The sequence below is a fragment of the Myotis brandtii genome, unplaced genomic scaffold (genome assembly GCF_000412655.1).
Source record: "Myotis brandtii unplaced genomic scaffold, ASM41265v1 scaffold959, whole genome shotgun sequence".
Lineage (NCBI taxonomy): Eukaryota > Metazoa > Chordata > Mammalia > Chiroptera > Vespertilionidae > Myotis > Myotis brandtii.
In genome coordinates, this window is record NW_005371966.1 from 486,077 (window position 1) to 498,380 (window position 12,304).

The window sequence follows — 12,304 nt, forward strand, 5'->3', positions numbered from 1 at the left end:
TGCGGCCCTGGGGGGGGGAATGTTCTGGAATGCAACCACAGAAGCCAACCTTTGCTGCTGCTGACTCACCTTTGAAAGTAGGCAGGGCACAGGCAGCTTCCTTGACCTTGCTGAAGAGAAACCTGTCTTTCTTCTGTAGATGCTCTGGGCTTTTCCAGACCCCACCCGGGCTGGGGGGGGGGGCGTCCCAGCAAATGCCTGCTCTTTCTGGACCCCTTTCTGGACCGATGCGGAAACAGACTTAATTCCCAAGCAGCACTTTACCAACTGGCGTACCTCCGGCTGCTTCTGCTCCTGGCTGGGGGCTGTTTCTGTCCATGGCCGAGTCTGGGCCAGGAACCAGAGAGCCAGCCGGGAGCCCTCCTTCCCTCACCTTCCACATCCATCAGCATATCCCCCTGGGGCTGCTCACTATTGTCATCACCACCCCAACTCCTCAGGGGGTCTTTCTTTGTTCTTCTTTGGATCCTTTCTATTTGTTCTCTGTGCTGCGGCCAAATTAATCGTTTAAAAACATAAAGAGCCCTGGCCCTGTAGCTCAGTCGGTTGGAGGTTGTGGGTTTGATCCCAGTCTGGGCTCCTACAGGAGTCAACTAATGAATGCATTAATAATTGGAACAACGGGTCAATGTTTCTCTCTCTCTCCCTCCCCTGCTCCCCTCCCTTCTCTTCTCCCTCCCTCTCTTCTTCTTTCTCTAAAACAGGGGTGGGGAATGTCCAGCCCGCAGGCCTTATAAGGCCCTTGAAATCATTTGGTCTGGCCCTGCCAAGGCATTAGGGGTGAGTTAATGAAATGTTTGACCAAATACAGCAGGCTAATTGTTAAGCTGATGATTTTGTATGGCCTGAGAAGGATGTTAAAAATATCCAAGTGGCCCTTGCCAGAAAAAAGGTTCCCCACCCCTGCTCTAAAATCAGTAGGAAGGGGAAAATGTAAAGAGAACATGGAAGCCCCTTTGCTCTCCCACTGTACTGGGGGTGAAGGCCCGATGCCTGAACGCAGCCTCAACTCCCCGGGTCCCACCGCCCCCAGCCTTCTCTCTGTCCTCTAGTCTCCCTGCTGCCTGTCCTAGGGCCTCAAAAGCCACCCCCCACTCAGGTGCTTCCTCCTGGTCCTTCCTCTCTCAGAACTCAAAGTGGCCTCCAGTCCTGGGGTGTCTCTCCATGGTATGTCCCCCTTCTTGGTTCTGCCCTCTCTGGTTAACCCATGCCTTCGGAGCCCAGCTCAGGTGCCACTTGCTCATGAGCCGCCATTGCTTTTCTAGGCTTGTTGTTGGCATCTCTCCCCTCTAGGAAATCCACTCTGTGAAGGTGGCCCAGGCTGTTCTGTTTGTCACTGTATCCCTAGGGCCTGGGGCAGTTGTGGGCATACAGTGGGTGCTTAACCAACCAAAGCGAGACCACAGGAGTCAGTGACCGCGGGCCTGGGGAATTCAGCCAAAGGCACTGCCTCCCTAGTGGCCATGCTCACAGTGTCTGTCCCACAGAAAGACCTGGTTAAAGAGGAAGCTGAGGATGCCGGGGTGGCCCTGAAAAGCACCCAGACCACACTCCAAACGGGGCTGGCCTCAGATGCCTGGGCTGCCCCAATCGCCTCCCAGATCTACAAGAAGCACCTGGACCCCAGGCCTGGGCCCTGCCCACCCGAGCTAGGCCTGGCCCTGGGCCAGCTGGCCTGCTGCTGCCTGCACCGCCGGGCTAAGAGGAGACCCCCCATGACCCAGGTATCCTAGGGGAGGGGTCAGAAAGCATTTGAGGCACCTCCTGCCCATGGGGGCAGTGGCCTGCTGGGAACCCCACATTCCTGGCACTGCCTGGAGCGAGCCAAACAGCACCTGCCAGACATCTTTCTGGAGACGGATCTCCATATATTTCTCACTTAGCCGTTGGTTCTGCCTGGGGTGGCAGGAGCTCTACTGAACCCTGCCTGGTGTATAGAGGCTAAGGGCTTTTGTTGCGCCCCCTTCTGGATGTACCGCACCACTGCACCTGCCTTTTTCTGTCCCTTCCCTGGCCTCCACCTCTTTCCCTCTGACAGTTGAGAATAGAGAAGCCCCATTTGAGGGCACCAGGGCAGTGAGATTTACGTTCATTTTTTGAAATATATTTTTATTGATTTCAGAGAGGAAGGGAGAGGGAGAGAGAGATAGAAACATCAATGATGAGCCCTAGCTGGTTTGGCTCAGTGGATAGAGCATCGGCCTGTGAACTGAAGGGTCCCAGGTTCAGTTCTGGTCAAGGGCACATGCCTGGGTTGCAGGCTCGATCCCCAGCATGGGGTGTGCAAGAGGCAGCCAATCAGTGATTCTCACCGTTGGTGTTTCTATCTCTCTCTCCCTCTCCCTTCCTCTCTGAAATCAATTTTTTTTAAAAAAATTTTTTTAAAAAGAAACATCAATGATGAGAATTGATCAGCTGCTTCCTGCATGCCCCCCACAAGCATGTGCCCTGACCAGAAATGGACCCATGACCTCCTGGTTCATAGGTCGACGTTCAACCCCTGAGCCACGCTGGCCAAGTGAGATTCACTTTCTAGAAGAGAGAAGTCATTCTCAGTCCTTAGCTTTGGTGGCTGTGACTCAGCGCTCCTTGGGGCAGGGACAAGGGGACAAGGGACAGAGCTTTCCCAGCTGCAGGATATACCATCTTAGTGGGCCCCGCAGCCTCCAGAGCAGCTGTGTGGGGCCTGGGATGGCAGCCCAAGCCCCAAGGCAGGTCACAGATGCCCTGGAGCAGCCTTGCGGTTTGAGCGTCTCCTGTGAGGGCTGTGATTGATCATGGCCTAACTGGCCTGCCCAAGAGCAAGGGAGAGCCCACCCACCACGCACCCTGAACCCCTCTTTCTCCTCACAGGTATACGAGAGGTTGGAGAAGCTTCAGGCCGCAGTGGCAGGGCCGCCCCTGGAGGCAGAGGCTGCCGGCCGCAACCCCCATTCCCCACAGGAAAACTCCTACATGTCCACCACCAGCAATGCCAGTCCCTGGCAGCCCCTGGCAGTGCCCTCAGGAACCCCGGCCCCGGCGACAGAGCGGCTCCAGAAAGGCCCCAACCAGCCCGTGGAGAGTGACGAGAGTGTGTCTGGCGTGTCTGCCACCCTGCATTCCTGGCACCTGACCGCAGGCTGCCCCCCGGGCCCAGCCCTGCCAGACAGCCCTGCACAGGGGGCCGCCACGTGGACCCCTGCACCCCTCGGGCAGGCCAGCTGTACTCAAGCGAGTGCCGCCCGAGAGTCATGGGGGAGCAGCCCAGAGCCCCGGCCCACGGCTGTGGAAGGTAGCTGGGGACAAGTGCCCAGAATAGGGACCAGGGGCCTCCTTTGGCAGCGATCCCCATACCTTGCACCCCCAGCCTCTGGGATGAGGCCACTGTGGCCTGCTATAAGCTCACTCTCTCCCTGACCAGCTCCAGGCCTCTGTCTTAGGGCAGGTGGCCTGCCCAGCCTTGGAAAGGGGCGCACAGGACAGCTCGGTGCTGTCATCTCCCCAGGCCATACCCCCCAGGTGGTGAGAGGAGGCCAGGAGCTCACTTCCTGAAAGCTGGGGACAAGGAAGGCTCTGTTCATGGCCACCAGCCTCCAGCCTCCTGGCCTCTCTGGGAGCAAGAGCCGTGGGGCAGCCCCTCCTAGGCCCTGCCCTCGGGGCACCCAGGACTTCTGCCCTGAAGGGGCCAGAAGCTAGGCTGGGGACTGGGAAATCTTGAGAGACTGAAGTGTCTGTGAGGAGTGCCTAGGGACAACAGCCCCTGAAGCTAAGACATTGCTCTCTCTCTACCCAAGGATCACTCCTGGGCAGTTCTGCATCATCGCAGCCACCGCAGATTGTCATCAACCCAGCCCGACAGAAGATGGTGCAGAAGCTGGCCTTGTATGAGGACGGGGTCCTAGACAGCCTGCAGCTGCTGTCGTCCAGCTCCCTCCCAGGTACCCTGTGTGCACTCTGCAGCTGGACGCTCGGCCTCGTGCCAGCCCCAAACAGCAGTGTTCTTTCTGATGGTGCACCGATGAGGCCCCCGCTCCCCCAGGGTGTGGGCCAGTGCGGAGGCAGGCCACCCACCCCGTCTCACAATGGCTGGAAGCCCAGCCTGGCCCTGTGCCTCCCTCATTTTCTTCTGGAACAGCACCTTCCCTTAGCCCTGGGGTGCCAGTGCCCCCATTTGCTTCCAGCAAGCATTTTCCATGCAGGTGCGATTTGAACAAGGAATAGAAACCCCTCATTCCAGAGAGCATCCTGGGAGCTGAGGGGAGCCATGGCCCAGCCCTGTGGCAGTCAAGGAGGCTACCCCATTGATTAACTGGCATTTCCTCCCCCTGCAGGCTTGGGCCTGGACCACCGAAACAGGCGGGGCCCGGAAGAGAGTGATGACTTTCAGAGCTGATCTCTTCACCCAGACAGATCCCCCAAACCCGGAAGTCAAAGTTCTCATGGTTGGAAGTTCTCATAGCACACACAAACCCTCAGAAGCCTGTGGGCAGTAGGGATGGGGCCCCAGCCTCGCAGGGCAGAGCAGGTGGTGGCCCCTGTGCTGTAGGGGTGTGGGCACAGGCCAGACTCAGAGCCACCCGGGCTGGCTGCCGGAAGCCGTCATAGGGCAGGACATCTCAAAGGCCTGCCTTCAGCCCAGCACTTGGGGGAGAGGAAAGCCACTGTCATGGGAGGGGTGTGTGGGGAAGGAATGCATGTCTGAAGGCTGCTGGCTGCCCAGGCCAGAGGAGAGTGGGTGGGACCACTGGTACAATGGGAGGCAGCGGGGAGCCGGCTCCCCTGAGGGCTGGGCAAGGCATATGCAGCCCAGGCCAACAGCAACAGCTTGTAGCCCTTCCCTTTGTCCTTGGCTGAAGCCCTGCGGGAAAGCGGCCACTCTGTGCAATAGTGCAGGTGAGGCCCGGGGCTCTCCCAGCTGCTTGCTACGTGGAAAAGTGAGGTGTGGTTACCCTATGGTTCAGTCCACCAGCTAGAAGTGAGGGTTCTGAGATACCCCAGAGAGTCCAGCAGCACCCCACATCAGGCCAGTGTCTGTAGGCTTCTCCAAGGAGCTGGGAGCAAGCCTAACATGACTGCCTGCCAGCCAGGCCACCCCTGGATGCTACGGACAGGCTCCAAACCAAGTCAGCCTCCAGAGGCTGCAGGCTCGGCATCAGGCCCAGGCTGATTGTAACAAAGGGGCCACTTCTCAAGGTTCGCTTAGGCCCGAGTCCTGTGTTACCCAGACAGAAGCCCCAAAGCAAGAAGTTGGGATCAAGACAGAGAAAGAGGAAAAAGAAAACGGGACTCGCAGTTTTAGAAGCAAGTGAAGTTTCATGAAACGGAGTGTCGTCAAAAGTAGCCCAGGGCTGTAGCACAGGCTTACAATGATTTTGTGTCCACAGTCATGACACACTACATGCCCCACAAAGCTAGGCATCGGTGAAGTCCAAGTTGTACTACAGCAATAAAATCTTACGTTTCAATCTCTGGTTGTACTGGTGGAGTTTGTCGCACTGAAAGCTTCAAGCTTTCCCAATGCTTTTCAACTCAGGGTTCCTGACTGCCCAGCACAAAACACCAGACCCCCTCTCCCCCCAAATCCTCTGGAGGCTCTTAATTCTGTTCCCAGTAAGTCACCATACTGGTGGCAGGTCCACAACACCACTACCCATCAGTACTCTCATGGGTTGTTAAATTTTCCCTATATATTTTATAGGGTTTTTTAACAATATGTTTTTATTGATTTCAGAGAGGGAGAAATAGAAACACCAATGATGAGAGAGAATCATTGATTGGCTGCCTCCTGCATGGCCCCCTCCTGGGGATTCAACCTGCAACCCGGGCATGTGCCCTTGACCGGAATTGAACCTGGGACCCTTCATTCCGCAGGCCAACGCTCTATCCACTGAGCCAAACCAACTAGGGCTAGTTTATGGGTTTTGATACTATTGTAAATGGTACCTTGATAGCATTTTCTAATTGGTCATTGATAATGTATAGGAAAACAATTGAGTTTTATCTATTGGCTCTGTATTCTGTGACCTTGCTTAAATTCACTTAATTAGCTTTAGCAGTTTTTTGGTAAAATACCTTGGGATAGTCTGTACACAATCACTTCATCTGCAAATAAAGGCAGTTTTAACACTTCCTTTCCAATCTGCCTTTTAGTTCTTTTTCTTGCCTTACAGCACTAGCTAGAGCCTCTAATCAAATGTTAAATACAGGTGGTGAAAGTAGACATCCTTGCCTTGTTCTCAATTGTAGGTGCAAAGTGTTCTCTTTCCCCATTAAGTATGATGCTAGCTGTAGGATTGTCAAACACTTATTTTGTCAATGTGAAACACATCCATTGATTTTAAATATTAAACCAACTTTGCATTCCCTAGATAAAAAGAGCACTTGCTAAATTTCGTTTGCTAATATCTCTCGAGAATTTTTGCATTTATGTTCATGAAGGATATTGATCTGTAGTTTTCTGGTAATATCTTCATCTGGTTTTGGTATCAAGGCTTCATAAAATAAATTCGAAAGTGTTCCCTTCTCTTATTTTCTTAAAGGGCTTGTATATGCTTGGTGTTAATTTCTTTAAATGTTTGATGGATTCACCAGTGAAAGCTTCTGGACCAGGAGTTTTCTTTGTGGGAGATTTTTAATTACAAATTCAATTTCTTTAATTATCTATCAGCCCATTCAGGTTTTCTGCTTCATGTGTCAGTTTTAGTAATTTGTGTCTTTCCAGGAATTTGCCTATTTCATCTAAATTATAAAGTTAGTAATCCCCCCCCCCCTTATCATCTTTTACACCTGTAGGTACTATAGTGACATCCCCTTTAATTCCTGATATTGGTAATTTGTGTCTTTCCTTTTTTTCATCATCCTGTATCAGCAATTTTCAACCTTTTTCATCGCATGGCACACATAAACTAATTACTAAAATTCTGCAGCACACCAAAAATATTTTTTGCCAAACTGACAAAAAATAGGTATAATTTTGATTCATTCACACTAAATAGCTATTGTGTTGGCTGTTGTCATGTTTTCATTTGACAATCTAAGGGAAAAGAGGTCAGTGCCCTGACTAAATAGTCAGGTACTGCATGTTTTGAAAATTCTTGGCAGCACACTGGTTGAAAATCGCTGTCCTAGATAGCTTATCGATTTTATCAAATATTTTCAAAGTACCCAATTTTGGTTTCATTGATTTTTCTCCATTGTTTACCCATTTTCTATTTTGTTAATGTCCACTCTTTACCCTTTCTTTTACTTACTTTGGAGTAATAAAACTTATTTTGGTTTTCATTTGCTCACCTTTTTCCAACTTCTTAAAATGTAACCTTAAAATAATTGGTTTTAAACCTTTTTTTTTTCTAACATAAACAATTAAAGCTACAAATTCCCTTTGAGAACAGCTTTAGTTGAATTCTACTTATTTGGATATGTTCTGTTTTAATTATCATTCAGTTCATAATGTTCTCTTCCCCTGCGATTACTTCTTTAACTAATGTCTTACATAGAAGTACATTGAGTTCCCAAATATTTGGAGATTCTGCAGATACCTTTTTGTTATGTGTTTTTAATTCCATCGTGGTCAGAGAATTTACTCTGTATGATTTTATTCCTTTTAAAATTATTGAGACTTAGCTTGGTGAATGTTCCATATATATTTTGTTGTTGTTGTTAATCCTCACCCAAGGATATTTTCCCATTAATCTTTTTAGAGAGAGTGGAAGAGAGAGGAAAACATCAATGTGAGAGAAACACATCGATTGGTTGCCTCCTGCACACACCCTGACCAGGGCCCGGGAGGAGCCTGCAACCAAGGTACATGCCCTTGACTGGAATCGAACCTGGGACCTTTCCGTCTGCAGGCCAACGCTCTATCCACTGAGCCAAACCGGCTAGGGCTGTTCCATGTATATTTTAAGAGTCTATATTTTGCAGTTGGGTGGAGTATCAATTAGGTCAAGGTGGTGGATAGCGTTGTTCAAGTCTTCAGTATCCTTGCTGATTTTCTGTCTGTCAGTTCTCTCTGGCAGACAGAGGAAATATCACAGTCTCCAATTGTAATGGTGGATGCGTCTTTCTCCTCTCAGTTCTGTCAGATTTTGCAGCATCTATTTTGCATTGGGTGCATACACATTGTTAGGTTTTCTTGAGAAATTGACTCTTTTATTATCTGGATATGCCCCTCTTTATCTCTGGTAATATTCCTTCTTTTGATGTCTGCTTTGTCTGGTATGAATATAGTCACTCCAGCTTCTTTTTTAAAAATATATATATATATACTTTTAAATTTTTCTTTATTGATTAAGCCCCCTTACCCCCACCCTCCCCTACCTTCCCTCTGAGGTTGACGGTCTGATCGATGCTTCTCTGTCTCTAGATCTGTTTTTGTTCATCAGTTTATGTTATATTTTTTATTGATTTTAGAGAGAGAGGAAGGGAGAGAGAGGGGGAAACATCAATGCAAGAGAGAAATATCGATCAGCTACCTCCCTGCCTCCTGCATGTACCCTGACCACAAACCAGGTATGTGCCCTGACCCAGAATCGAACCGGTGACCTTTTGGTGCACAAGACGACACTCAACCAACTGAGCCACACCAGCCAGGGCCAGCCCAACTTCTTTATACTTAATTTGTTTTGCCATATAATTTTTTCTCTTCTTTTAACCTATCTGTGTCTTTATATTTAAAGTGCACTTATAAGACAACATATGGTTTCAGCTTACTTTTGGAACCATTCTGATAATATCTGCCTTTAATTGGTTTGTTTAATCCATTTACATGTAATGGTTGAGCTCAAGTCTACCATCATGCTATTTGTTTTCCATTTGTTCCATCTGTTCTTTGTTCCTTGTTTCCTTTGTTCCCTGACTACTTTTGGATTAATCAAGTGTTTATGATGTTCTACCTTTTCTCCACTATTGACTTATTCACTCTAATAACTGGTTCTGCTCAAGAGCCCCCTTTCTGCCCAGCTGGCGTGGCTCAGTGGTTGAGTGTCATCCTATGAACCAGAAGGTCACAGTTCAATTCCCGGTTGGGGCACATGCCCAGGTTGCGGGCTTGATCCCCAGTGGGGGACGTGCAGAAGGCAGCCGATCCATGATTCTATCCTATCCTTGATATTTCTATCTCTCTCTCTTCTCCCTCTCCCTTCCTCTCTCTGAAATCAATAAAAACCAATTTTTTTAAAAGGAAAAGAAGTGTTTTATAGATTAAACAGTACATTAGACATGAACTGTATATAAGAAAGGTCAAAATGGAATCATTTGGGGTCTGGAAGGAATTAATTCAATTTACATTATTTCTAATGGGAAAAGATGATTTGGTTTTCAAACAAATCGTTTCTCGAAAAGCCTTCCGGAACAAATCAAGTCTGAGAGCCAAGGTTCCATTGTAATTCTTCACTCTTCAGGTCACCCCATCTTGCTCCTGCATGGTCAATTCCCCCCTTGCTCCTAGATCTATTTTCATCAAATATGTTCCATTCTTTTTTTCTTTTTAAAATATATTTTATTGATTTTTTACAGAGAAAAAAGGAGAGGGATAGAGAGTTAGAAACATCGATGAGAGAGAAACTTCAATTAGCTGCCTCCTGCACATCTCCCACTGGGGATGTGCCCACAACCAAGGTACATGCCCTTGACCAGAATCGAACCTGAGACCCTTGAGTCCGCAGGCCGACGCTCTATCTACTGAGCCAAACAGGTTAGGGCCAAATATGTTCCATTCTTGAAGAGGTCATTTGACCCAACACCTCTCTCCAATCACAACCCTAATTCTATGTTACTCTTTATAGCCAAACTTCTCAAAATAATTACCTATTTCCTCACTTCTTCTCTTTTCAACCCCTTCTAATCTGGCTCTGACCCTACCATTCCACCAAAGTGGTTTCAAAGACACCAATGATCATGTTGCCAGTTCCAGTGACCCTTGTCTGACGTCATCCTATGGGCCTCTTGGCGCCCACACCCCCTCTGACTGCGCTCCTCTGGCAGCCTTCCCAACATGCCCTCTCTTGTCTCCTCTCCTCAACCTCTACAAGGTAGGAGTCTCTCAGGGCTCACCCTGGACCCTCTTTGCTACCTCCACTCATGCTTGTAGTGAACTCACTCATTCTCATGGCTCTAAAGACCATCTATCTATTGACCATTCCCAAATAACATCTCCAACAATGAACTCCCCTCTGAGCTTTTCATACTTCCACATGCCTGCGCAGGCATGGCTGCTGATGTCTCTCAGGTGCCATAGCTTAACTGACAAAACAGAACTTGGGATTTCCAGTTGCCACAAGTTTGCAGTCTCTGTGTGGCACTACCACCACCTTCCCACCCAGCTGCCCGAGCCAGACCTCAAAAGGTAGGCTTTTTTAATAGAATTCATTAAGGAGGTTTAACTTAAAGGCAGAAAAGTACACAAACTGTACATGTATAGCTCAGTAACTTTTTTTTGTGTTAATTCTCATCTGAGGATATTTCTTCTGTTGTTTTTTTATTTGTTTTGTTTTGGGAGAGAGAGAGAGGAAGAGAAGGAGGGAGGGGAGAAAGAAAGAGAGAGAGAGAGAGAGAGGAAGAGAAGGAGGGAGGAGAGAGAGAGAGATGCAAATGTGAAAGAGACACATTGATGGGACCTGGGCTGGGAATCAGGCTTGCAACTCAGGTGCATGCCCTTGACCAGAATCGAACCTGGACCCTTTGGTCCGAGGGCCGACACTCTACCAAGCCAAACCAGTCGGGGCTACAGTCCAGCTTTTGATGGTAGGAGTGCCAGAGAATTTGTATACATGTTTAAAACCAGTACAAGGGCATTTCTGTCACCCTGGAAAGGTTCCTCACGCAAGAGAACCAGGGACACAGAGATTAGTTTTACATGTTCTTGAACTTCACAAGGTCATGAAGATACTCTCCTTTGACTTCTAGAGACTTAGTTGCTTTACCTTTCATATTTAGGTCTAGCCCAGCTGGTTGGCGTGGCTCAGTGGTTGAACATTGACCTGTGAACCAGAAGGTCACTGTTCAATTCCCGGTCAGGACACATGCCGGGGTTGCAGGCTTGATCCCCAGGGGGAGGCGTGCAGGAGGCAGCTAATCAGTGATTCTCTCATCATTGCTGTTTCTATCTCTCCCTCTCCCTTCCTCTCTGAAATCAATAAAAACATGTTTTTTAAAAAGCTGTAATATTTTTTAAACATATTTAGGTCTATGCTACATCTCAAATTGATTTTTGTTTCTGGTGGTAGGTAGGCATCAAAATGTCCTGCTTTCCCACATGAACATCCAATTTATCCCACATGGACATCCAATTTATCCCACAGTAGTTACTAAAAAGACAATCTTTCCCCACTGAATCAGCGTGGGGACTTTCTCATCTATCTCTTGACTGGCCTGTGTTCTGTTACATCAGTCTGTATGTCCCTGGAAAATACAACATTAGCTTAATTACTGTAGTCTTAGAATAAGTCTTGTTTTTTTGTTATTTTGTTTTAAATATATTTTTACTGATTTCAGAGAGGAAGGGAGAGGAAAGAGAGAGAAATAGAAACATCAGTGATGACAGAAAATCTATTGGCTGCCTCCTGCACACCCCACACTGGGGATCAAGCCCAACATCCAGTCATGTGCCCTGACTGGGAATGGAACCGTGACCTCCTGGTTCATAGGTCGGCACTCAACCACTGAGACACACCAGCTGGGCTAGAGTAAGGCTTAATTTCTGTTAGCAGTAATTCCAACAGTTTGTTCTTCTTCAAGATTGTCTTAGTTATTATAGGCCCTTTGCATTTCCATATAAATGATGGAGCAATTGGAACTCTCATCCACTGCTGGTGGGAATGTAAAATGGTTCCTCCACTTTGGAATATGGTTTGGCAGTGTCTTAAAATATCATCCACTTACACCAGGGGTGGGGAACCTTTTTTCTGCCAAGGGCCATTTGGATATTTATAACATCATTCTCGGACCATGCAAAATTATTCACTTAAAAATTTGCCGGGAGCCGGTCCACCCTTACTGCTTGACACAGTTACTGCAGGGAAGAAACATCTGCACAGCTTATGTTTCAAGGGACCTGGCGTATATGACATGTTTGCTCCCCCTCTTAAGCGCTATGTGTTTTAACCAGGACCACCTCCCCGAGAAAGGTTGTTTCCCCAGGTTAGGGGTTAACAGGACTAAGGAAGAGAATAAATCAGTAAATCCCCCTAGTGTTACAGAAATACCATGTACTACTTATGAAGAACTTGGACTAAGACTGTTGGCAATAAATTTGGGACTTGTTGGGCCCACATCCCCAGGGGTCTGCCCACCAGGGAAAGCACCAAAGCCTATACCCCTGGAG

The 12,304-nt window shown here is 48.3% G+C and overlaps 1 protein-coding gene across 1 annotated transcript in view; it reads left to right on the forward strand.

Annotated features, from left to right (window-relative positions):
- Window positions 1-5,449, forward strand: part of IRAK1 (interleukin-1 receptor-associated kinase 1) — an 11,152-nt gene extending 5,703 nt beyond the window's left edge. The window contains exons 11-14 of the mRNA XM_005886166.2: window positions 1,488-1,724; window positions 2,854-3,274; window positions 3,777-3,920; window positions 4,314-5,449. Of these exons, the coding sequence (XP_005886228.1) occupies window positions 1,488-1,724; window positions 2,854-3,274; window positions 3,777-3,920; window positions 4,314-4,375 (864 nt within the window). The 3' untranslated portion in view covers window positions 4,376-5,449. The remainder of the gene's footprint in view (window positions 1-1,487; window positions 1,725-2,853; window positions 3,275-3,776; window positions 3,921-4,313) is intronic.
- The last annotated feature ends 6,855 nt before the right edge of the window (window positions 5,450-12,304 follow it).